This window comes from Engystomops pustulosus, chromosome 5 (assembly GCF_040894005.1).
Source record: "Engystomops pustulosus chromosome 5, aEngPut4.maternal, whole genome shotgun sequence".
NCBI lineage: Eukaryota > Metazoa > Chordata > Amphibia > Anura > Leptodactylidae > Engystomops > Engystomops pustulosus.
The window spans coordinates 77,061,567-77,088,553 of record NC_092415.1 but is presented as its reverse complement, the minus strand read 5'-3'; the positions used below and the strand labels follow the sequence as shown (position 1 = coordinate 77,088,553).

At 42.5% G+C, this 26,987-nt stretch overlaps 1 protein-coding gene across 1 annotated transcript in view; it reads right to left on the bottom strand.

Moving 5' to 3' along the window:
- Window positions 1-20,805, bottom strand: part of KIAA0319 (KIAA0319 ortholog) — a 55,298-nt gene extending 34,493 nt beyond the window's left edge. Inside the window, exons 1-10 of the mRNA XM_072152432.1 lie at window positions 20,642-20,805; window positions 18,289-18,414; window positions 13,895-14,604; window positions 12,410-12,602; window positions 11,307-11,405; window positions 10,021-10,118; window positions 9,819-9,906; window positions 8,244-8,336; window positions 8,015-8,147; window positions 5,417-5,645 (exon numbers count right to left, since the gene is read on the bottom strand). Of these exons, the coding sequence (XP_072008533.1) occupies window positions 5,417-5,645; window positions 8,015-8,147; window positions 8,244-8,336; window positions 9,819-9,906; window positions 10,021-10,118; window positions 11,307-11,405; window positions 12,410-12,602; window positions 13,895-14,604; window positions 18,289-18,352 (1,707 nt within the window). The 5' untranslated portion in view covers window positions 18,353-18,414; window positions 20,642-20,805. The remainder of the gene's footprint in view (window positions 1-5,416; window positions 5,646-8,014; window positions 8,148-8,243; window positions 8,337-9,818; window positions 9,907-10,020; window positions 10,119-11,306; window positions 11,406-12,409; window positions 12,603-13,894; window positions 14,605-18,288; window positions 18,415-20,641) is intronic.
- Window positions 20,806-26,987: the final 6,182 nt, after the last annotated feature.

The following is a 26,987-nucleotide window of genomic DNA, read 5'->3' as shown; positions in this document are numbered from 1 at the left end:
AGCATTGTCAGCAATCCACGACATCACCTGTTCGCACTGTTCTGGCCTCAACAGTGCTCTACCACGAGTCCCAGTAACTTCAGACATGAACCTAGGGAGTGTAGCTCTGCGGCGTTCCCCTGCTCCCTCATCAGCAGGTGGTGTCTCACCCCGCCCAGGACCACGGCCTCTGACCCCTGCAGTAGTTGGACGCCCACGTCCCCGCCCTCGTCCTCTACCCCTAGCCCTCGGGTTAATTATTTTTAAAATGAGAGTTATAACTTTTTTTTTTTTTTACTTCTTTTTTTTTTTTTTTTGTGTTTTTTTGTGTTTTTTTTTTTTTTTTGTGTTTTTTGTTTTTTTTTGAGTTTTTAAAACCAAACAATCCTATCCTATTGCTATGGCTATTTTCTAGCCAAGTATCAAAGGAAGCACACTACTATGCCAGATGAGATGACACTGAGTTAGTGCCTAATAGAAATCCAACCCCTACTGAATTTTGCCACTTCGGCCTTTGCTATGGATATGTGCGCCACTAAGCGCAGAACACAGCGGTCGCAAGTCTCACTACAAATTGCTCAGAATTGGCAAGTACATGCACTGCAGAAACTACAGCCACCAGCAGATCAACCAGAAATCAAATATATAGAACGCTACTGTAGGCTTCAAGAAGCTGTTTGTATTCTCCTATGGCTATTTTCTAGCCAAGTATCAAAGGAAGCACACTACTATGCCAGATGAGATGACACTGAGTTATTGCCTAATAGAAATCCAACCCCTACTGAATTTTGCCACTTCGGCCTTTGCTATGGATATGTGCGCCACTAAGCGCAGAACACAGCGGTCGCAAGTCTCACTACAAATTGCTCAGAATTGGCAAGTACATGCACTGCAGAAACTACAGCCACCAGCAGATCAACCAGAAATCAAATATATAGAACGCTACTGTAGGCTTCAAGAAGCTGTTTGTATTCTCCTATGGCTATTTTCTAGCCAAGTATCAAAGGAAGCACACTACTATGCCAGATGAGATGACACTGAGTTATTGCCTAATAGAAATCCAACCCCTACTGAATTTTGCCACTTCGGCCTTTGCTATGGATATGTGCGCCACTAAGCGCAGAACACAGCGGTCGCAAGTCTCACTACAAATTGCTCAGAATTGGCAAGTACATGCACTGCAGAAACTACAGCCACCAGCAGATCAACCAGAAATCAAATATATAGAACGCTACTGTAGGCTTCAAGAAGCTGTTTGTATTCTCCTATGGCTATTTTCTAGCCAAGTATCAAAGGAAGCACACTACTATGCCAGATGAGATGACACTGAGTTATTGCCTAATAGAAATCCAACCCCTACTGAATTTTGCCACTTCGGCCTTTGCTATGGATATGTGCGCCACTAAGCGCAGAACACAGCGGTCGCAAGTCTCACTACAAATTGCTCAGAATTGGCAAGTACATGCACTGCAGAAACTACAGCCACCAGCAGATCAACCAGAAATCAAATATATAGAACGCTACTGTAGGCTTCAAGAAGCTGTTTGTATTCTCCTATGGCTATTTTCTAGCCAAGTATCAAAGGAAGCACACTACTATGCCAGATGAGATGACACTGAGTTATTGCCTAATAGAAATCCAACCCCTACTGAATTTTGCCACTTCGGCCTTTGCTATGGATATGTGCGCCACTAAGCGCAGAACACAGCGGTCGCAAGTCTCACTACAAATTGCTCAGAATTGGCAAGTACATGCACTGCAGAAACTACAGCCACCAGCAGATCAACCAGAAATCAAATATATAGAACGCTACTGTAGGCTTCAAGAAGCTGTTTGTATTCTCCTATGGCTATTTTCTAGCCAAGTATCAAAGGAAGCACACTACTATGCCAGATGAGATGACACTGAGTTATTGCCTAATAGAAATCCAACCCCTACTGAATTTTGCCACTTCGGCCTTTGCTATGGATATGTGCGCCACTAAGCGCAGAACACAGCGGTCGCAAGTCTCACTACAAATTGCTCAGAATTGGCAAGTACATGCACTGCAGAAACTACAGCCACCAGCAGATCAACCAGAAATCAAATATATAGAACGCTACTGTAGGCTTCAAGAAGCTGTTTGTATTCTCCTATGGCTATTTTCTAGCCAAGTATCAAAGGAAGCACACTACTATGCCAGATGAGATGACACTGAGTTATTGCCTAATAGAAATCCAACCCCTACTGAATTTTGCCACTTCGGCCTTTGCTATGGATATGTGCGCCACTAAGCGCAGAACACAGCGGTCGCAAGTCTCACTACAAATTGCTCAGAATTGGCAAGTACATGCACTGCAGAAACTACAGCCACCAGCAGATCAACCAGAAATCAAATATATAGAACGCTACTGTAGGCTTCAAGAAGCTGTTTGTATTCTCCTATGGCTATTTTCTAGCCAAGTATCAAAGGAAGCACACTACTATGCCAGATGAGATGACACTGAGTTATTGCCTAATAGAAATCCAACCCCTACTGAATTTTGCCACTTCGGCCTTTGCTATGGATATGTGCGCCACTAAGCGCAGAACACAGCGGTCGCAAGTCTCACTACAAATTGCTCAGAATTGGCAAGTACATGCACTGCAGAAACTACAGCCACCAGCAGATCAACCAGAAATCAAATATATAGAACGCTACTGTAGGCTTCAAGAAGCTGTTTGTATTCTCCTATGGCTATTTTCTAGCCAAGTATCAAAGGAAGCACACTACTATGCCAGATGAGATGACACTGAGTTATTGCCTAATAGAAATCCAACCCCTACTGAATTTTGCCACTTCGGCCTTTGCTATGGATATGTGCGCCACTAAGCGCAGAACACAGCGGTCGCAAGTCTCACTACAAATTGCTCAGAATTGGCAAGTACATGCACTGCAGAAACTACAGCCACCAGCAGATCAACCAGAAATCAAATATATAGAACGCTACTGTAGGCTTCAAGAAGCTGTTTGTATTCTCCTATGGCTATTTTCTAGCCAAGTATCAAAGGAAGCACACTACTATGCCAGATGAGATGACACTGAGTTATTGCCTAATAGAAATCCAACCCCTACTGAATTTTGCCACTTCGGCCTTTGCTATGGATATGTGCGCCACTAAGCGCAGAACACAGCGGTCGCAAGTCTCACTACAAATTGCTCAGAATTGGCAAGTACATGCACTGCAGAAACTACAGCCACCAGCAGATCAACCAGAAATCAAATATATAGAACGCTACTGTAGGCTTCAAGAAGCTGTTTGTATTCTCCTATGGCTATTTTCTAGCCAAGTATCAAAGGAAGCACACTACTATGCCAGATGAGATGACACTGAGTTATTGCCTAATAGAAATCCAACCCCTACTGAATTTTGCCACTTCGGCCTTTGCTATGGATATGTGCGCCACTAAGCGCAGAACACAGCGGTCGCAAGTCTCACTACAAATTGCTCAGAATTGGCAAGTACATGCACTGCAGAAACTACAGCCACCAGCAGATCAACCAGAAATCAAATATATAGAACGCTACTGTAGGCTTCAAGAAGCTGTTTGTATTCTCCTATGGCTATTTTCTAGCCAAGTATCAAAGGAAGCACACTACTATGCCAGATGAGATGACACTGAGTTATTGCCTAATAGAAATCCAACCCCTACTGAATTTTGCCACTTCGGCCTTTGCTATGGATATGTGCGCCACTAAGCGCAGAACACAGCGGTCGCAAGTCTCACTACAAATTGCTCAGAATTGGCAAGTACATGCACTGCAGAAACTACAGCCACCAGCAGATCAACCAGAAATCAAATATATAGAACGCTACTGTAGGCTTCAAGAAGCTGTTTGTATTCTCCTATGGCTATTTTCTAGCCAAGTATCAAAGGAAGCACACTACTATGCCAGATGAGATGACACTGAGTTATTGCCTAATAGAAATCCAACCCCTACTGAATTTTGCCACTTCGGCCTTTGCTATGGATATGTGCGCCACTAAGCGCAGAACACAGCGGTCGCAAGTCTCACTACAAATTGCTCAGAATTGGCAAGTACATGCACTGCAGAAACTACAGCCACCAGCAGATCAACCAGAAATCAAATATATAGAACGCTACTGTAGGCTTCAAGAAGCTGTTTGTATTCTCCTATGGCTATTTTCTAGCCAAGTATCAAAGGAAGCACACTACTATGCCAGATGAGATGACACTGAGTTATTGCCTAATAGAAATCCAACCCCTACTGAATTTTGCCACTTCGGCCTTTGCTATGGATATGTGCGCCACTAAGCGCAGAACACAGCGGTCGCAAGTCTCACTACAAATTGCTCAGAATTGGCAAGTACATGCACTGCAGAAACTACAGCCACCAGCAGATCAACCAGAAATCAAATATATAGAACGCTACTGTAGGCTTCAAGAAGCTGTTTGTATTCTCCTATGGCTATTTTCTAGCCAAGTATCAAAGGAAGCACACTACTATGCCAGATGAGATGACACTGAGTTATTGCCTAATAGAAATCCAACCCCTACTGAATTTTCCCACTTCGGTCTTTGCTATGGATATGTGTGCCACTAAGAGCTAAACACAACGGTAGCAAGTCCCCCTGCTAATTCCTCACAAAATGGTAAAAGATGCAAATTAAAATAAAAAAAGTAGAACGTTATTGTAGCCCTAAGAAGGGCTGTTGGGTTCTTTGAGAATCACTCCTGCCTAACAGTAAGCTAATAGAACACCCTAACGCTTTCCCTGACCAGCAGCAGCTCTCTCCCTAGCGGCATCCAGAGACAGAATGATCCGAGCAGCGCGGCCAGCGGCTAGTCTATCCCAGGGTCACCTGATCTGGCCAGCCAACCACTGCTATCGACGTGTAAGGGTACCACGTCATGCTGGGTGGAGTGCAGAGTCTCCTGGCTTGTGATTGGCTCTGTTTCTGGCCGCCAAAAAGCAAAACGGCGGGAGCTGCCATTTTCTCGAGCGGGCGAAGTATTCGTCCGAGTAACGAGCAGTTTCGAGTACCCTAATGCTCGACCGAGCATCAAGCTCGGACGAGCATGTTCGCTCATCTCTACTTATTAGTGAAACGTATACCAAAAGGGCACTCATGATTTTCCTTGAATGCCATAAAGTTTTAGGGGTATGATCAGCATTCGTGCCTGAAGTTTTCCTGGCATAGTGTATATACAGGACACAAAACAAAGTGTGAAGAGTATGAAAACTTAATAAAACATATACATTATAAATCATTCTGTATTATCAATATATAGTCTATCTACCCAACATCTGTCCTGACTACACATTTATTATAGTTTGTGATGTATTATTATAATTTTACTGAAGGAAAGAAAAAATGGTGTAATATTGTATTTTCAAAATAAAGATGTGTACTTACATGTCCTCATATAAATCATACAAGAACACCATATTTACCTTCATGGACATCAGCTTTCCTGTACTACTTGGGCTTAGAGACCACTCATAGCTGATGATCTGGTGATCATCACTGCTCAGGTTTCCATTAACAAAAATTTGATTTTGAGGGAGGGTTATGAGTTGATTTGGTCCAGCATTCGCAATTGGTGGGTTATCAACAACCTTGTTCACTATAACATAAGCTTCAGTAGAGTTTTTAGCTCCATCAGAGTCCATCACGGTTAGCCTAAAGAATAAGAATCAAATTTAAATTAGATTTGTAAAAAAAAACTAAATGATTTAATAAAGGGACTGGTATGGCGACTGGAGCTTTTACTCAGTACTACTGCCACTGTGTCAGCTAGGCTAAAACCACTGCCCCTGTGCCAGCAAAGATAGCGGCTAGGCTAACACCACTGCCACTGTGCCAGTTAGGCCAACACCCTAAGCTAACGCCACTGCCACTGTGCCAGCTAAGCCAGCAGCTAGGCTAACGCCACTGCCACTGTGACAACTAGGCCAACAGCTAGGCTAACGCCACTGCCACTGTGCTACCTAAGCCAGCAGCTAGACTAACACCATTGCATCTGTGCCAGCAAGGTTAGCGGCTAGGCTAACACCACTACCACTGTGCCAGTTAGGCCAACACCTAGGCCAGTGATGGCGAACCATTTAGGCACCGAGTGCCAAAACTACAAGCAAAAGCCAGATATTTTTCACAAAGTGCCAAATGCCAATGTAAAGTACCTCACAGGTTTCAAACGTATTGGCGCCCTGATGATACTAATACAAGAGAAAGAAGGAGAAATTTGGATTGTTATTGTAGTTTCCCTCTAAAGTCCTCTTGACAGGATGAATCATAGGTGCGGAGAAGAGGCTACAATGATAATCAAGCTCTGTCCACACTTCCTTGATTCAGGTCTTGAGTCCTGAATGTTGACCTTTGTGCTGGGGGATGGCCTGGGTGCCCAAAGAGAGGGCTCCGAGTGCCACCTCTGGCACCCGTGCCATAGGTTCGCCACCACTGACCTAGGCTAACGCCACTGCCACTGTGCCAACTAAGCCAGCAGCTAGACTAACACCATTGCCACTTTGCCAGCAAGGTTAGCTGCTAGGCTAACACCGCTGCGACTGTGACAGCTAGGCCAGCACCTAGGCTAAAACCACTGCCACTGTGTCAGCTAGGCCAGCACCTTTGCTAACACTACTGCGCCAGCTAGGCCAGCAGCTAGACTAACACCACTGCCACTGTGCCATCTAGGCCAGCACCTAGGCTAAAACCACTGCCACTGTGTCAGCTAGGCCAGCACCTATGCTAAAACCACTGCGCCAGCTAGGCCAGCAGCAAAGCTAACACCACTGCCACTACACCAGCTAGGCCAGCACCTATGCTTATACCACTGGGCCAGCTAGGCCAGCAGCAAGGCTAACACCACTGCGCCAGCTAGGCCACCACCTATGCTAACACCACTGCGCCAGCTAGGCCACCACCTATGCTAACACCACTGCGCCAGCTAGGCCACCACCTATGCTAACACCACTGCGCCAGCTAGGCCACCACCTATGCTAACACCACTGCGCTAGCTAGGCCAGCAGCAAGGCTAACACCACTGTGCCAGATAGGCCAGCAGCAAGGCTAACACCACTACCACTGCGCCAGCTAGGCCACCACCTATGCTAACACCACTATGCCAGCTAGGCCAGCAGCAAGGCTAACACCACTGCCACTGCGCCAGCTAGGCCACAACCTATGCTAACACCACTGCACCAGCTAGGCCACCACCTATGCTAACACCACTATGCCAGCTAGGCCAGCAGCAAAGCTGACACCACTGCACCAGCTAGGCCAGCACCTATGCTAACACCACTGTGCCAGCTAGGCCAGCAGCAAGGCTAACACCACTGCCACTGTGCCAGCTAGGCCACAAACTATGCTAACACCACTGTGCCAGCTAGGCCAGTAGCAAGGCTAACACCACTGCCACTACACCAACTAGGCCATCACCTATATAGCCACCACCTAATATTAAAGGGGTATTCCCATCTGGGCATTTACATTTCATTTAATTCATTTGACATACTGTATGTAAACATTTCTTCAATTGGATGCTATTAAAAAAATGTTCCTGTGTGAAGATAATTTCTCATAGTCTCTCTAGTCCCTTAGAAACGAGATAGCTTCCTTGGATACGACCAACCTGCACTCTGGCAGTAGTGGCCAGACATGGGCTATTGAGCTCTGCCTGAGCATCTGGCTTCAGCAAACATTACCACAGGGCGGCTGTGGGATATGCAGTAACTCCCGGACATTTCATATACAACAAACTTTTGTTTCTTTGTGCAATCCCTCTAGCAGAGGTGGCCGTATCCAAGGACACAGTCTTGTTTCTAAGGGACCCTATGAGTACATTAATGAGAAATTATCTTCACATGGGTGCATTCTTTTTAATAATATCTAATTGAAGAAATGTTTATATATGGCAGATTAATGAAACAGAATGTGAATGTCCAGACGAGAATATCCCTTTAAAGATAATTTAGAATAGTAACTTGTACCACTGTCTGGGCTACATCACCTACCATCCACCACCATGGGCCACCACCTACCATCCTTACCTAAACGTATAGTTTCCGGGTTCCAGGTTAGATAACTGTAAAACTGGATTATCCTCTCTTGTCTTCATTTCTTGCACTGACCCTTCAGTCTGTTCCCAAAGATAAGCTACTATTTTATCATCATCTGTGCTTTCTGTGATGAAATAATAACAGAAGACTATGTTTTTAGAAACCTTTATACAATATATATATATTTTTATTATTGAAAGAGAATAACCACGGCACTTACGACTTGCATCAATGAAAGCAGATGTAGTAGGCAGCAACACTTCCTGTGTTTGTGGAAATACAACTGCAATTGGGGGAAGATTGATTCTGGCAGCTTCAGAAATTAAGAAACTATTTTAGATATCTGGTCTTTACATTCTGTCAACATTACATTGAGTTTGCATGTGGTTTTATAGTATGTGGTACAATTAATAATTCAGTTTGGGCACAGTAAAACACTGAATAACATCTATAACTCTCCCCATATAGTCATCCCCATATCACCTAAAATTAACTGCCAGTGGGGCACTGTACCTTAATTACAGCCATTTTTCTGATATGCAATTAGCTTTTCTGACTCATGTCTGGTATCTCTGATTCTTCTCCTCTCCTTAGCTGGCAGTGATCCATGCCCCATTATTCTGACTGCCAGCCTTGTATCTCTTCAAATCACTGCCCGGCCTCCTTGTACTTAGCAACCACCTGCTAATATTCAACTACAGACATATAAAGCTCTATGTACAGATGGTAAATATTGTGTCAATCTTTTTACACAGTGCCTTCTAATAATGGCAAACTGTACACCATGTATGTGATTACATGAAATCACAGCAGCCTCCATGGAGGAGGGAGAGGAGTAGTCCATAGAGGCTGCTGTGACTTCACATGGTCAGATACATGCATGGGGTACAGTTTTCTATTATTAAGAGTCTAGCGTACCTGAGATGATGATGTCACTCTGGTCACATGACATGAATTGTGACCAGTAAGGAGGTATAAGGCATGAGGAGGAATAGATGGGAGGGGGCTGCTGAGCAGTATATGCCCCCCTATGATGCTAGGTAATATAAGATAAAAGGTGATTTCTGTGAATGTAATCAAAACTATTTTTAGCTAAAAGAAGGGTGTAAGTCAGTTATTAGAGCACTATAGGAACCTATCGCTGGCTGTATATGTGCAAATGTGATGACAGGTTCCCTTTAAATGGCAGCATCCTGGGGGAAAACCAACTTTTACAAATATGCCCATTATGACCGAGCGGTGCTGTGCACACATCACAGGCGGCCCACTGCTTCTTCAACTAGTAATTATGCATGCCTAAATCCTTTCATTTAGTCCCACTGCCACCCATCTGCCCAAAAGTCTGTGACAACATCCGGCTCTCGGGAAGTCTTGGCAGATGCAGGTTCTTGATAGAGCATGCCCGAGACTTCCTGAGAGCCAGATGAGGTCACCTAGTTTAAATCATGACTATCCAAGTTGTATAGATCGTAGTGTTGCAGGAGAAAGCCTGTGGGTTGCCCTGGCATATGGGCCTAGTTGCAAATGAAAGTGCTTCAACCGCTACAACTACATCTCAGGTCACAGGTTTGCATTTGAGCCTTAGATTATAAAAAAACAGTCAATGTTTAATTTTTGAACTATTGAATCAATAAATACAATGTACATGGTCATCATTCATATGCAAACATATTATTCAAAGTGTGAATAACATTTTAAGAATACCTGATCCTGTGTAAACAGATATTAAGATGATTACATTGCTGGAATATGGCTGCAAGATAATTTTCTTTATTTATAAAATAGCTATTTTTACCTGGCTTGACAGTAACGTTAACAAATCCTTCTCCAACCAGATTTTCTCGTGACACAGACACACGCAGTCCATACTGTCCGGCTGTAAGCTGAATCAAATAATATAATATAACAGTTTCTATACTTTCCTAAAGAAATCTTTAAAAAAAAATTTAAATGCACATATTAATAGTGTAAAAAAATATATAAGGGAAAGCTCTTACTTTTTTCAGTGTGGGAGACCGTGTATTTGTTGGTTTCAGTTCACCCTGAAAATCATTTGGTTGTGATATTAGTTTCCAGTCGTATGTATACGGCATCTCTGTAAGACATAATGAGAAGACACAGGTAGTAATACAACAGGACAAAACATATTCAGGTGTTTACGCTTGCAAAGTTTCATCTTTACTTCAGATATTTACTGGTGCTTGGTCTCAATACAGCTATTTTTATAGCCAGTAAGTAAATGTATTACCGGTAATCCCTCTGGTAAACAATCCAAATGCATTCTTTATAATCCTAAAATTCACTAGATCTACCACAGTGGATGATACAGGGTAATAACTTTGGAGCAACTTCCATCCGTCTAACTTTACTATTTAGTGGCTTAGTTTATACTACAATACACACATGTGTAGTTGTTCAAAGTTTTATTATTATCCCCAGGAAGGTTCAACTGCTAGGAACCCTACCCATCATGAGAATGGATGCTTACCAATCACGAACATTAGGGTCCCGTTCTCACTCACAGCATCAGCAGCTGGAGTGTTCGTCAGCAGTCTCTGCCACTCTCATAGATAGTCAATTGGAGTGCTGGAGATAGGCAAGCACTTTTCAACACTCCCATAGTATTAAATGAAGCGGGAGGACACAACCTCAACCAGCAACGTCTTCTCTGTTCTCATTTTGGTCCCAGCAGTTGTGGGTAAAGGATAACAATTAATCCAGGTTCAGCCCCCTTAAGCAATGCCGCATTTCCTGTCATATCTCCCCTAAGCCCCTTCCCTCATTAATAGAGCCACTAGAAATAGTTAAATGAATTGCTGATTGTAAGGCATCAGCACAAATTATTAAAGAATTCTGTCACATTTGCAATAATACATCTGTCCCAATATTGGAATAGATTAATAGATTGTGTAAATAATATTATTATTATAGTAACATTATAATATGCCTCCCACTGCAAACTATATACACAGGTATAAACTATGATACAATAGAACATGATCAGTGTAAATCTAAAAGACTTTCTGCCAAGCAGCCATGACCTATCTCCATTACAGCAAGGTTGGTTTTTTTACCATTATCAGAAAATGGGGAAAATGAGAGTTACTGGTATGTTTATTGATATAAGGATATCTTATATATTGCACTTTATTCCATACAGTATTTTTCAAATAATATTATAATCATTTGGATGTAAATTGAACATTAATACTTTCTCCTGTGGATCAGTATAATAAATAACATTGGTGGGCATTTTTATTAGATAAAAATTTGCATGAGTCACCTTCTGGGACTTCAGGGCTCACAAGGACATTAAGCTGAACTTCATCCTTTGGCAAAGTCACCACGATATTGCCTGCAGTAGTGACTGTTAGCTCAGGAACTGCAAAACAAAACCACACATTTGTTTGAATATACAAAATTCCACTAAAAGTTACAATATATACAACATTATTCACATTGGCCTTATTACAACTTGGATTTATAAAGAGCCATAATAGGAATCCTATTCATAGTATAGTATATAAGGCTGGAAAAAGACCCAAGAACAACCTTTAAGAACGAAACACATTTTTCCCCCTAACCCGTGATATTTTCGCTCTCCAGAAAGGCATCCAGGCCTCTCTTGAACATGTACATAGAGTCCGCCATAACAACCTCCTGCGGCAGAGAGTTCCATAGTCTCACTGCTCTTACAGTAAAGAACCTTTGTCTATGTTGATGGTAAAATCGCCTCTCCTCTAGGCCAAGAGGAGGCCCCCTTATCCTTTCACAGGCCCAGGTATAAAAAGATCCTTGTACTGTCCATTCAGGTATTTGTACATTGTTATGAGGTCTCCCCTCAGTCGTCTTTTTTCTAAACTGAATAACCCCAAATTTTGTAATCTGTCATCGTATTCTTATCCCCCCATTCCCCTAATAATCCTGGTTGCTCTCCTCTGCACCCGTTCCAGCTCTACTATATCCTTTTTATACACTGGTGCCCAAAACTGTACACAATATTCCATGTGTGGTCTGACCAGGGATTTGTATAAGGGCAAACCCATGTCTTTATCATGATAATCTATTCCTCTCCTGATACATCCCATACATTTTCTAGCACTTGGGTAGCATTATATCTCTGTATGCCTCTGGTTTCATAGAATACATTGTTTTTCCTGTTGGACTGTGCTACTGTACTGTACATACAGCACTTAATGGAGGATTACACAATGGTATAAAGATTCCTAAATGTTTCCATAGTAGAAAGCCATATGGACACTTTCTATGCCACCATATAGGTGCTATGTCAAGTGCATAAGGTCTTAGGGTAGCAGTAACATTTATTGTTTAATTAAGTTATGCGTCCCTGGTTTAGAGGTGCCTTTCAAGACTTTTACCACTTACCTGGAATGGTTGCCGTAGAGGTGGATACTACATTTTGTATGACAGAGGGACTGGTTGGTACAGTGCTGTTGGTATGTTCTGTGTTCTCCTGAGGTTCTAGAACAGGGTGAAGAGTTGGCTGCTTCTCACTTTTCACAAGAACATCAGATGAGTCGTGTTTCTCCAAAGTGGAATTAGACAAAAGAGTTGGTAGCTGCATCGATGATAACACAATAACTCAGTAAACAAATATGCATATGTGTTTTTTACTTTATAGGACATTCTATAAACATAGGACCATGAAGTAAAGTGCAACAATGATAACTAGGTAGGGCTGAACTTTATCCCCTTAATAATTTGCTTTGGTCATTGAAGCCCTAGTTTTAAGGCTTAGACAAAAATGATCTATGAGGGTATCGCCATTGGGGATAGGGAGGACCGGGTTTGGGATATGCCAAGGATATGATCCTTTTCCTATATCGGGCAACTGTCTTGCTATCGAGTTCAACCACATTCATCAGTGAATTTGGGAGATACTTCAGCTTAATGGTTAACTGGGCCAAATGGTCCAGGCTAGCGCAGGTCTTGGGTCTGGAAGTAGTTATAGAGTTTAACTATCTGGGTATACCTATACTCCCTGTGGCCACTGCTGGAGTCCCCCATGTTGGAAGGTCCATTTCTTCTTCCACTTAATATCTGGAGATAGTGGTGTGAGTCCTCACATACTAACTATACAGCTCCTAAATTCTGTTCTGTGCGATGCAGGATGAGATCATGGCCATAGGAGGACAGTGGACCTGAACTTTTATCTGCTGTAAAACATTTCCATACCTTTATTGAGGCATAGTGGTAACATTACTTTTTTTCAATGACTCTGAGCTAACATGTATATTTGTATCTTTGTATGTATGTTTTTCAGTCTTCTTTTATATCCTACAGTTAACATTTCTATCTGATTATTTGACTTTATGATACAATACTGTAACACATATTCAAGTGATGTTTGTCATTTGATGCTTGTAACACATCTGCATTTGTAGATGGATGTTGGATGGAGGTTATGTTGATCTTTAAAGGGGTATTCCCACGAAGACAAGTTTTATTATATGTACTCAGGATAACAAAATAACACATTCTCTAATTCACTGTTATTAACAAAAATACTGAATTTCACAGATATAATTCCAACCTGTCTCTATCAGTGCCGCTTTATACAATTTTAGTTTACCCTAGACACGACCCAGTAACTTCTGACTTAGGATTGGGCACCATCTTGGATGAGTTGTATGGCTTTACAGGCACTATATTCATATTTTAGGCTAAACCTGGATCATTTGTTCTCTATAGCTATAAGCTAATTAAGATCCTTATACTAACAATGCTACATTAATTGCTAGAAAGTGCCACATACAGTTACCCTTTAAATATGGTCTATGTGATATATGGTAACCTGGACTAAACATTTATAAAACTATAAACATGAAATATTAATGAATATACATATACCTCTTCTGAAAAAGTCTCAGTTGTTTCAACTAGTCTTGTCAAAACCATCTCAGTTGTAGTTGAAATGGAATCTTCTGATGGTATCTGAGATACATGGTTCACATTCCCCTTGGACTCTTCTCTGGCATGTTCAATTATTTCATCTTCACGTCTTCCAATTTCTACAGTACTGTTGTTCTTGCTAAATTCGGGCAAAATCCATCCTATGTAGTCCAAGTCAGGTCTTACTTTGTCTCCTTCCTTAGTGTTTAGGTGAAGTAAATCTAGCTGGGGACCACTGTAGTCATCTGTGTAGTCGGTCAGATCTTCAAGGCTTGGGTTCTTAATAAGGGAAGACAGATCTTTAAAACTGGTCATATCCTCCTCTTGGTCCCCCTGATCGGTCAATGAATATTCTCGATTGGGTGGAATGTTGTCATAGAGTGCATATGGAATAAATCTTGGTGAAGGTCTCAGGACAAAAGTAAGGTAAGACTGCATATGGTCTACTTTTTGGGGTTCACAACTCTCTTTATGTTGACAGTTCACAATATAGCATTGCCTTCCCAACATCCAAGAAAGATCACAACCAGAATGGTTACAACATGCTATAATGCAGTCAGACATAGTTCTAGCATTTGGTACTCTCTTCAGGTGTGTCTTCTGTAAATTAGGTGATATAGCTGCATTAGTGAGCACAGCACCTTCTCTGCATTGATCACAAAGATGCCCTAAAAATTAAGAAATAAAGAAATATCTCAGACAAGTTAGATGTGACAAGTAAATACAGTTTTTTTTTAATATTCCAGAACTATTTGGCGTAACTTTATCTGAGTAATTTTAAACTAATTTTTCTCCTGCTGTTATCTGAGACAAGTGTAACACAATGGGGCTTATTTAGTAAGGGTCCACTGATCACACTTTTGTCGGATTTTAAAACGTTTTTCGGGATTTGTGTGGGGTGGCAGCGCTGACTTTCATGCGACAGAAATTGGTGGCGGCTGTCAGATGATCTGACTGATTCGGACTGAGCGCAGGATTTAACTTTCAAGAAGAAGGTAAACTCTGTCGGACCTGAGCGGGGAAGCGTCACATGCAGGATTTTGGGCGCACAATCTTAGTGAATCGTGGCACTGTGCATTCCGGTCGGACAATGCACTTTTGGGGAACTCGAGCGGACGGGTAAGTAAATGTGCCACAATCATTAATTATTGCTTGTGAGTTTTCCAGTTAGATAGTTAGTGGCTATTACAAGTCTGAAAATGGTTAGGTATGTATTCACATATGTAGATTACATTGCGGATTGAAATACAATAGCTTAGGGGAGGATATCTGACTAATTACAATTTACAAAGCACAATGTTAACATATTTGTTTATATTGTGTTAACGGTTGCATTTTACGTTTTGTAAATGTGTGTGAACACAACCTAAAAAACAAAATATTAAATCCTCTTCCTTTTTTTGCTTCACTGTGGCTGTGACGCTGCTGCCGCTTCTTGCATGCATTCCACTATGGCAGGAAATAGCTGGGAAATAGGAAATAGCTGGGAATGCCTGCTCAGCCAATCAACGCCTCTAATCATGACCCTCCATAGCCAATAATTATCTGAGAGTGCATTTCTTGTTATTTCCTGCTGGATCTGGACAGCTAGATAAAAGTCTTATAGAAGTAGTCCTATAGCAGCAAATATTGTTTTTGTAAAATGAAAAGTTAGACAATTTTCCAAAATACTTTCTGTATGAATTCCTCATGGTTTTCTAGATCTCCGCTTGCTGCCATTTAACCTCTTCCTGCATCCGGACATAATACTACATCCGGGCAGAAAGGTACTTCCTGCACATAGACGTGCTATTCCATCCTGCTTCTGGCACCAGCCCACAAGCCGAGCCGGCACCAGAAGAAGCGCCACACTCTAACACCCAGGATTAAAGATGTCTCTGAGCGTGGGTGTTAACCCCATGTCACAAGATTTTCTCCAAATTAGTTTTTATTCAGCAAAATTTGGAAAAAATGTAAAAGCCATAAAAATTAGGTATTTACAGAATCATGGTGACCCATAGAATAAATATAACATATTATGTTTATGGGATGGTGAATGGACAAAAAAAAAATTGACAATTCATTTCAGAGTTCATTTCCTCCATCAACAAAGAGTTAATAAAATCTCATCAATTAGCTATAGATGCCCCAAAATTATGTACCAGAAAAGTGCTGGCAAGCCCCAATATGTCCACATTAAAAAAAGAAATAAAATTATAGCTTGTACAATATAACAATGCAAATCTGCCATGAATGGTGCCTCCTTCCATTCTATACCTGGCTGTGGCCTATACAGCAGTTTACCACCATATTTGCACATTTACTCTCGGGAGAAATTGGGTATCAAACTTTGTGCAGCTTTTTGGCATTTAATACATTGTGAATGTTTAATTTTCCACCCAAAATGAATGTATTGTCCAAAAATATTACAATTTCTAGACCGCACCTCCATTTTGTTTTAACCCCTATAAACACCTAAAGGGTTAACATACTTTTCATACGTTGAGGGCTCTAGTTTCCATAATGGGGTAATTTTAGGCCTCTCACAGTCGAATGGAAGTTGAGCAGATCTCTCGAAATACAGATCTTGGCAATTTTCCCAAAAATTTTAAAAATGGCACCCAAATTCTAAGCTTCATAACATTCTAGAAAAAAAATTATTCTTAAAAAAACCCATGCCATCATAAAGCAGACATTTGAGAAATGTAAGTTATGAATACATTTGGGTGCATCTGCTTCAAAAGTAGAGAATTCAGAACTTTGAAATAGGGAAATGATGGTGAAAAACAAAAGATATAAACATTTTTAAAATAATGTGAAATACAATGGGTCACGAGGAAAATCTCTAAATCCCTTGGATATATTGAAGCGTTCCAAAGCTATAACCACTTATTGTGACACAGGGCAGATTTCAAAAATAGTGCAGTATCCTAGAGGGGTTACTGGGAAGCTTCATTGTTTACTTATAGTTGATAGAAATCTCTCAACGGGCACACAGGTGCACTGCTCCTATAAAACCGGCTCTGGGAAAAGGGGAATCAGAGGGGGTGTAGCTGGGAGCAGGTAGGATGCGTACATAATTAGCAATGGCCAGAGCGCTGAGGAGTTAGTAATATGTACCCCATAGCGCCAGACACTGATTTAAAAGACGTTTTGTGGCAAAATAAGTTTTGGGGCTTATCAAGATATAATATCTTTTCTGCACAACGGCACCTATCAGTAAGTGGCTTTGGTTAAAATGCTTGCTACCCAAGTGGTAGATTTCCTTTAATGCATGCATTTTAAAACACATTACAATAGCCGAAGTGAGATTTGCCTAATTAAATAGCTGTTAACATTTATATTTACCAAATGCAACAGTTAACACATATGTTAACAATTAACAATGCGTTAACTGTTGCATTATGCTGTGGGTGACTGCAACCACACTCTCTGTGATACTAATGAACCGTGCATCTGTGTTACCATGGGCAGATTTTTGTACATTGGAAGTAAACATAGAAGTTTTCTTTAGAAGGACAGCAAGCAGAGACCTAGAAAACATTTATTTGCTGAAATGGCGGCTTTCACTTGTAACTAGGACAGGGCCTTACCAGGGTGGTGAATAACTGACAAGTGTGCTGTGGCTATCCCCAACCTCCTTCAATGGCCTTGAAAGAATCCAGGGGCAATCAGTACTAATTCCTGGTACACACGTTGCTTTTCCGTTGCATTTTTAATTAAGTATTCATTGGCACACATAAGTAATTCATGGTGAATATGTGCTTTAAGGAAATCTAGCATTTGTTTTTATGCATTGTGAACCAAACATACATTGAGAAGAAGCAGAAACATATCTTGTTTAATCCCTGATCGGAGTGGTTTTGCTCAAAAAACAATTACAAAATTCAGAACCTTGGGAAAGCTGGGCAGCATGCAGTCTGCAGTTCATAAACACATTACACGGAGCTTCCTGAACTGTCCAGACAGGACTAATCAACCTGAGCTGGATGACTCATATACAGCAACTGGGGGATGATGCAGTGATTGATTACTTCTGCCTGTCAGGCACAACACAGTGATTACATCATTCTCTGAAGCAGTGCATAATTAGGGGAAAAGGAGAGCACCCTGGCAGCCACAGGAGTGACAAAGCCTCATTATCATCATTTTATAATTGTTTTTTCAGCAAAACCACTCAATTCAGGGATTAAACAAGATATGTTTCTGCATCAGTGTAGCGACAGCATTCTCAAGGTATGCTTGGTTCACAAAGCATGAAAACAAACGGTAGATTTCCTTTAGCACTAATTGCAGGTGATTTAAAATCACCTTACCACTGCAACAAAAAGGGACAGCAGCCTTAACACAATAGACGTTAGTATAGAACTTACCAGCAATTGTACACAGCCAGATAAAGAAAGTGTATAAACACAGGGTCATGATGTTAGGTGCCATTATTGTGCGCTCAGTTACTGTAACTCCTTTTCCTGTGAGATACTCATATTCTGGTCTGATACCTGGCAGATAAAAAAAGTCATATATTTAGTATAGAATATATGAATACTACTCGTATATAAAATAGGATGAAAATATCCATTATGTACATCTCTGACTCTCTGCCCTTTTTAATTTGTACGTTTCCATATTTTGCTCCCCTTCTTTAAAATGCCAAGACATTTTTTGTTTTTCTGTTTACAGAACTTCATAAGGGCTTGTTTTCGGCATTAAAAATTGGACTTCCTAGTGGTGGTATTTGATTTTCCATGCTGTGTACTGGAAGCAAAAAAAATTCCAAATGCTTGACTAGAAAAGACTTTTGCACCATTTTCTGACGGGCTCTGTTTTTACGACTTTTGCTGTGAACTGCATATGACAACTCTCCTTTATTCTTTGGGTCTGTGCGATTATGGGGATACTAAATTTACATAGGTTTTATTATGTCATAATAATTAAATAAAAAGTCCAAACAATTTTTTTCATTTTCCCATATTCTGAGGCTAATAACTTTTTAATACTTTGGCATATGGAGATGTGTAAGGTCTCACTTTTTGCAGGACTTGTCAACATTTACATTGATACCATTTGTGCGACTGTACCCTAGGTTGTCCGATCATTCCTACCATATACTGCTATACTGGGGATTTTGCACATGATCTGTTACTATGTCCCAGCAGCACATTGTAACAGATCTTCAGAAATGCTGAGTCCTTGCGTATTATAAAGATCCAAGGCGACGAGGAGAGATACTTATATTCTGGTCTTATACCTGGCAGGAAAATCACAAAGACGGATCGGTGCTCCCAAATGACTTCACAGGGAGCAACGATCACTGCCAAGCTTTGCCAGAGGCATGTAAATAGTTAACATTCATGATCTGAGCCAGCATCGAATGCGGGTGTTAACAATGGGTGTTCGCTGCAGTATTCAGCAAACACCTGGTCTGGCCTTGCGGAATGCCGACATACTATTATGTTGGTTTGCAGCAAGGGTTAACAATTAGTATGGTCTCATTGATATTCTTAGGCCCCTTCCACACTAGCGAGTGTGATGCGATGAACACTCGCAACGCAAGCTGCCGGGAACGCACGGCCCGAACGCTGCACCGCGGGAGTGAACTCAGCATGTCAGTTCACTCCCGCGGTGCAGGGTTCGGGCCGTGCGTTCCCGGCAGCTTGCGTTGCGAGTGTGATGCGAGTTCATCGCATCACACTCGCTAGTGTGGAAGGGGCCTTAGGTTACCTGTGTGCAATATTGGGCTACGGTCTACTGGTCTGTTTACGGTCTGCTAAATCGAAAAATAATAGAATAGAAAAATACCTCCTCAAGCACAGGCAGGAATATGCTCTATGATTTGCAGTCTGCTCATACACCGGCCTGTGGAAACCACACAAGAATTTATGAGCCCTTTGAAATACGGCTAACACACGGCCAAAACTTTCATGTGCATGAGGCCTTAGTGGCAAAGTAGTCGCAGAGGATCCTCTGATGCGCCCAGGATACTGCCGGCTACCACTGTATATAGAGGAGGAGGAAAAGTGCTAAAAAGATACTACTCATGCTGCAGAACAAAGCAGAATATAGAAGTGCATGAATAATTTAGCTACGTTAGATGCTACTCCCTGAAACATTGGACATTGTTATTTTTAATAGGAGATCTATTTAATTGTTAAAGGGATAGACTATTGGTATGATGAAGAGAGTGACTTGTGAACAAACTGTGTATATAATTATTCTATTTGATAGAATGTGCATTCACAGTTCCCTAATGTCTGATACAGTATCTAATGAATGTGTAAGTTCTCTGAGAACAATGCCTGCTTCACACATCCTCATGTTTGGTATAGCTCGTAAATGATTCCATATATTTAGTATATTCTGTTTCATGTGTTTTCAGTTTCAGAAGTATTTTGTGTTATACAGCTGAAACGGTAAAGTATACAAGATTGAAAAACGGATAATAAAGGGTGTTCTCCTTTAACTACAACACTTTCCTTACTGTGATAGGGTGCCATTACAGCTGACAATATTGCCTAATCTGTGAAGAATCATCCAGCGTTATACAAGCATCAGTGATGGTGCAATGTTTTGCAATGGTTTCCAGAGGTATAACAGCTCCCATGTGGTACATGATAAAGCATACAGCATGAGCTTGCAGTTTCTGGCCCTTAGCTAAGAGACAGGCAATGATTTATGACAAGGCAGACTAGACAAGGATACAGCACAAGATGCTTGGTCCTCTCTTACCTGAATCAACCACAATGGTGACGGATGCTGATGTGATGCTCAGGGCTCAGGATGCTGCTTGTGGGAGGCTGAGCTGTGTATCTTGTGCTTCCTGATGTCTTCCTCTCTTGTTCACAGATGGGCTGGAGGTAAGGGGAGTGGTGGAGAGGCTGTTGCTGCAGGGGGTGGAGGTGGGGCTGGGAAAAGCAATAAGGAGGAGACAAGGAGAGCTGTGAGTCTCATGTTCTAGAAATGATCACAAATACTGAGGGTTGGGAATTTTAACAGTCACTTCCAGATCTCTTTGGCTCTTTCAGTGTATTTAAATATGGGTTCATTGTGGAGAATTCCAGAAAAACCACTAGAGAGGACCCTGCCATCATCAATGAAGGTCTGTGGCCATGTAATAACTATACAGGGCACCCATCTCTGGTGAATTCTAGATCACCCTAGTGTGGTGCTACATTACAATATGTAATGGCAGATATGGTGTGCATGCTTTCACCTCCTCTCTCTATAAGCAGATACTCTTATAAATCGGCTGTCCACAGTTTGTCACATAATATCACCTTGGGCTGTGAAAAACCTTTTAGAGACCAATAATTTATTTATCACAAAGAGCTAACATGGCAATATAAGCACTTATTGCTCTTTGTTCTGCCACAGCTTTCAATAGTTTTTGCATCCTTATCCAATACAGTAGCAAAAAGGAGGAGAAATTTGGGTTATCATTGTATCTACCCCCCAGGGTCCCCTGGCAGCCCCCTGTAGTATATAGCCTGCCAGCCCCCTGTAATATATAGCCTGCCAGCCCCTGTAGTACATAGCCTGCCAGCCCCCTGTAATATATAGCCATCCAGCCCCTGTAGTATAAAGTCTGCCAGCCCCTGTAGCAAAAAAAAAAAATTTAACACTGTACTCACCTTTCCAACGCCCCCCCCCCCTTATTTCCTCTTCTGCTTCTGATGCCGCCTCGGGTTCTTCGCTCCTCTTCGGGTCTTCTCACTCGGCCAGCAAACAAAATGACGTCAGCCGCTTGCCAATGTCATTGTTTGTTAGCCACCGGCATCGCGAGGGGGCTCGAAGAGGAGCGGAACTTCCCAAAGAGGACCCAAGGCAGCACCGCAGCATCAGAAGCAGAAGAGGACCTACAGGGGACATCTGAAAGGTGAGTATATAGCCTGCCAGCCCCTGTAGTATATAGCCTGCCAGCCCCCTGTAGTATATAGCCAGCCAGCCCCCTGTAGTATATAGCCTGCCAGCCCCTAGTATATAGCCTGCCAGCCCCCTGTAGTATATAGCCTGCCAGCCCCCTGTAGTATATAGCCTACCAGCCCCTGTAGTATATAGCCTGCCGGCCCCCTGTAGTATATAGCCTGCCAGCCCCCTGTAGTATATAGCCTGCCAGCCCCCTGTAGTATATAGCCTGCCAGCCTCTGTAATATATAGCCTGCCAGCCCCTGTAGTATATAGCCTGCCAGCCCCTGTAGTAAAAATAAAAATAATTAACACTGTACTCACCTTTCCGATGTCCCCGTTCCTCTTCTGCTTATGATGCCACCTCGGGTCCTTTGGTCCTCTTCGGGTTCTTCTTCTCCTCTTCGGCTCCTCTTCGGCTCCTCTTCGGGTCTTCTCGCTTGGCCGGCAAACAAAATGATGTCAGCCGCTTTGCCAACGTCATTGTTTGTTAGCTGCTGGCATGGCGAGGGGGCCCAAAAAGGAGCGGAACTTCCCGAAGAGGACGCGAAGGACCCGAGGCAGCACCGCAGCATCAGAAGCATAAGAGGACCTATGGGGGACGTCAGAAAGGTGAGTACAGTGTTAATTTTTTTTTTTGGAAGTCCAAACCTGCAGAAAATCTCACTCACAACTTCTTGGCTACAGTTCTGGCAGTAGCCTTGGTCGTGGGAAAAGCTTCTGTCCACCCTAAAAAGATTAATGCACACACGCATGTATTCCTTCCTTTTTGGTAGCTGGATAAAATCTATCTGCAGTGTCTGGAGGGGATACAGGGGCTTGGGTGTCACTTTCTGTGGGTTCTTTACCACCTTACCCAGGTTACCCAGGCCACTGACCACTGCATATCCAGTGTAAAACCGTCTGTCTTCTCCTGCAGACCTGGAGCCATCTACGAGAAAAAACTCAACATCTGGGTTAAACACCCTTCTCTACATCCCCCTCCTTCCCCACCTTTACTGAATCTGGAAAGACTGGCGATAGAACAGCAGGATTCAGAGCTGTGCACCTTGTCAGTGTGACGGGGCATCAGGAGTCTGAGCTGTCTGGCCACTGCTCAGATGCTTGGGCTGTACTTGTGTGAGGACACTGTGCAAGTCATGAGGGGTTTACACAGTAATTGAGTGATCTAGGATCAACTCACTGGCCTTGCTGAGCAGATTGCTGGCTGCAGCTACTGACACATGAGGGGCTCCCCTCATGAATGAGTCTAACTGGGGAGGCCACCATGTTCCTGGGCTAGGACACCTGTGGCGTGGCCTAGATACTCAGTGCAAAATAAAATAAAAGGTCTGGTTCAGTGGGGTGTGCCTAGGGCTGGGGCAGACAGGATTTGCCAGCTTAAGGCTGTAGAATGCATCAATTTCCTTCTGACTAAGGGCAAATGGGGAAGAGGCAATGCAATAATAAAGGGGCAGCATCAGGCTAAAGGCAGCAGACCTTATCCTAGGCGTGCAGGAGCTGGCCAGTCCTAGAAACATGTGATGGAGGAAATTAGTACCAAACACCAGGGAGAAGTTACCGTCTTTAGGCACTTGCGTTACTACTACACCTTGTCTTGATAACTCAGTATTCCCGATGGTTAGAGAGGGCTCCCAGTAGCTGCGGATGTGTACAGTTTGCCCATTAGTAGCGATGCTGTTTAGATAAGCCTTTGGAGGCTGTAGAAGGAATGCTCCCTTTCGGCATTTCTCGAAGGTTGCGCTGTGTATAGTGGTCACCTAAGAGCCAGTGCAAATTAAGGGAGGTAGGGTCACTCCATTGATGATGACAGGAACCATGGGGCGAGCACCCACAAACCTTGGTATGCAAGTGGAATCTTGAGGACTTAGAGGTTCATCCCTTGAAGATAGTCCCGAAGCTTCAAGGGTTTGTCATTCAACAGACGACATTTATTCTCTTGCTGTCTGAATCGGCGACAGAAAACCACATCACAGTCTAGAGTGATGGGTGATGGCTGATAATAGGGATGTGGTCACTATAAGACAGTCACTATTCTCTAGGAGATAAGCAAATATACACCTAGTTTCGGAAACAATCTCTCCCCCTTTAACTTCCTGAGCGTTAGTCACTCAGGATCAGTCGCAGTGATGGGACAGCTCCGCGGCACGATCTTCTCTGGATGGTCAGCAGACAGGAGATGACTAGCAGAGGTAAGCAATGCTTTTCTTCAAATGCACGATACTCAGATCGGCATTCCGGCTGAGGCACACAAGGATGGCAGGCTGCTCAGCATTGTGCAACGAAAATCCAAGAAGGATTAACCCTCTTCCTCGCTACAGTGTGGGCTCCTCCTCTAAGGTACTTCACACCACAACACACGCATGGGGCTCAGCGAGCATGTAGACTGGGTTTCTGGTGGGCTGCGATTTCTTGCTGCGTGAGGGTTAACACGTTTAGTGCCGGAGGAGCACCATTCCTTGCTGCGGGTTAATACTTCAGGTACTGGAGCAGCGCTCGACAGCAAAAGGCAACAGAATAACTGCCTGAATTAAATGTGTGACCACAGTAGGGACCTTAAAGGACACCTGTCATCAGGTCTGTGTCACTAGTCTTGTCACTACTACCAGTTGGAGCAGCTCACAAGGATCCCATCCCAGCCTTTATCTAGTTATTTCATACATTATTCATTGTAAAATCATCTATTCTTTATTATGTAAATGAGGCTGGTCACATGGTCAGAGGCAGTGATGTCACTCCTGTTCCCCCTCCCCTCTCCTCCCCCTTCTCATGTCTGTGTGTAATGTATAGTAAAGCATGGCTAGTGTGTGTGCTGCATCTGCTGACATGCTGCATCCTCCTAATACACAGAGACACAGACATCAGCTACACATGAATCTGACATGTTCTGCTGTAACATGGCTGCCTGGAGCTGCTGTATCTCTCCTATACACACACACACATGCACACACAGGCTGCAGGGGGCGTGGCCACCAGCACCAGGAAGCACATCATTATACAGCCTCACATCATTATACAGGCTGTCAGTCATGCACTGGGGGTGTGGCTGTGCCTCCCACTCATGAATAGAGTGGACAGCTTGAATATGCTAATGCTTCATTGGACATTTCACAGGTCATTTGCATACAGCTTTAGGACCTCATTGCTTAGGTTTACAGGCATGTAGAGGGACAATGAAGGGATAGAGGCAATGCTCTCTAATGGCAGTTTATGAAAACATATTTAGTTTAGGGGGGTTATTTTGCATGACGGGTTCTCTTTAACCCGTTTAGCAGCAGGGTTAGGCAACACAGTTCAATATGCCAGTATACAGAATTAGATAACCTGTTTGTGACGCCACTTGCAACATCCCCCACTAGGGTCTAGCCTTTTTCTGACTTTGGGTCAGCCGAATCTATAGGTACCTGAGTGGCTGGCGGAGAGTGGCCTAGTGCTCGTCTGCGGTACCCAGGGGTCAAAGCTTCATCCACAGATGGGCAGGTCTGCAGCAGCTGGAAGCACAAGAAAGGAGGGAGAGGCTGAAGGAATTGGATGCTTTTCCCTGGGGCAACCCCGATGTAGATATAGGGATCCCTAGTGGTGGTGAATGGGGCACGCTTGATGGTAACAGCCTTACACAGGGATCATTCAGAGACAGAGTATGTCAAGCATTACAGTTCGTTTATTCGGAACCCGGCAACAGCCAAAAACAGCAGTAACATCAGCTGGGTCGATATGGCTGGTTGGATAGTGTTCCGCAGTAACTGCCTGATATAGATAGCTTCAGGCTGGAGATGGATATATGGCTGCTTTGGCAGCAGGATTATGCAAACTCCTAAAGGTGGAAATCTGCTTCGACCTGGTATAGATACAGGCCAGGTGTGTCGGGCAGAAAGCCACAGACAAGTGTGCTTCTATGGAGCCCTGTAGAGAAGAGACTTTCTCTTCTTCTATCTTAGGAAGAACTCTCCAGAACTTTCCAGCCACAAAGGGTTTTATAACCTCCCCTTGTGGGGTGGCAAGCTCATTATCCAACCAGCATTCTCTTTACAATGTAATAACAAAAGGGTATCTCATTGTTTACAAGAATTATACATTCTTTCACAGGCAGATATTTAGCAGCATCACCATTTCCAGACCATATTGACTGGAGGGAGGTTTTCATTTCACAACACTGCTTTGGCAGGGGTGTGGCACTTGCACTGACTATTTTACAATAGTTAAATTAAATGGTGAAATGCTCTGCAACATTTGATGCCCAATTTCTCCCGAGTGTACTGATACCCCATATGTCGTGGTAAACTGCTGTATTGGCGAACGGCCAGGGATAGAATGAAAGCAGCGCCATTCACAGCAGATTTGTATTGTCACATTGTACAAGCTATAAATTTTAATTTTTTTTGGTAATGCAAACATATGAGGGCTTATTATTTGCGGGATGCGATACAATGTATGATTTTATTAACTATTTCAAGCGGGACACAAACAAAATCATTAATTTTTATTTTGGATTTTTAGCACTTTTTTTCCCCTGCTCACCGTAACATAAAAATAATATTTATTTTTCTCTTTATTTCTGGTCACTACGATTGTGGTGATACCTTATTTATATAGTTTGTCTTATCTTTGCTCAATTTTACTGATCAAAACCAATATTGGAGCAAATCACATTTTTGTTACTATTGACAACTTTCCAGGGTTATAACTTCTGTATTTTTCTGTTGTCAGATCTGGTTGAGGGCTTATTTTTTGCATAAAGAGTTGTTCTTTTCAGTCATATATTAGGGAACGTAACTTTTTTTGATCACCTTTTAGAACATTTTTTGTGATGTGATGAAAAATTGTACATTATGGGAAGTTTTTTTTTTTACGTGGTTAACCAAACGGGTTCAATATTGATTTTGATTTATTGTACAGATTAATATGGACGCGGTGATACCAAATATGTACTTTTTGTGGGTTTTATATACTTTATTTTCATTTTATGTGTAACTGGGGAGATTATGGGACTTTTATTTAAAATTATTTAATTATAACGACTTAATCTGTTTTTTTACTTTTCTACATTTTCTGACTTTTGGCTTGAACTTTACACTGCAATACACTTGTAGAAAAGCGTCACGTCAGAAGAAGTAACCTTAATGACCGCCGTAGATTCCCGATAGGGCGGTCATTAAAGGGGTTGTGTCAC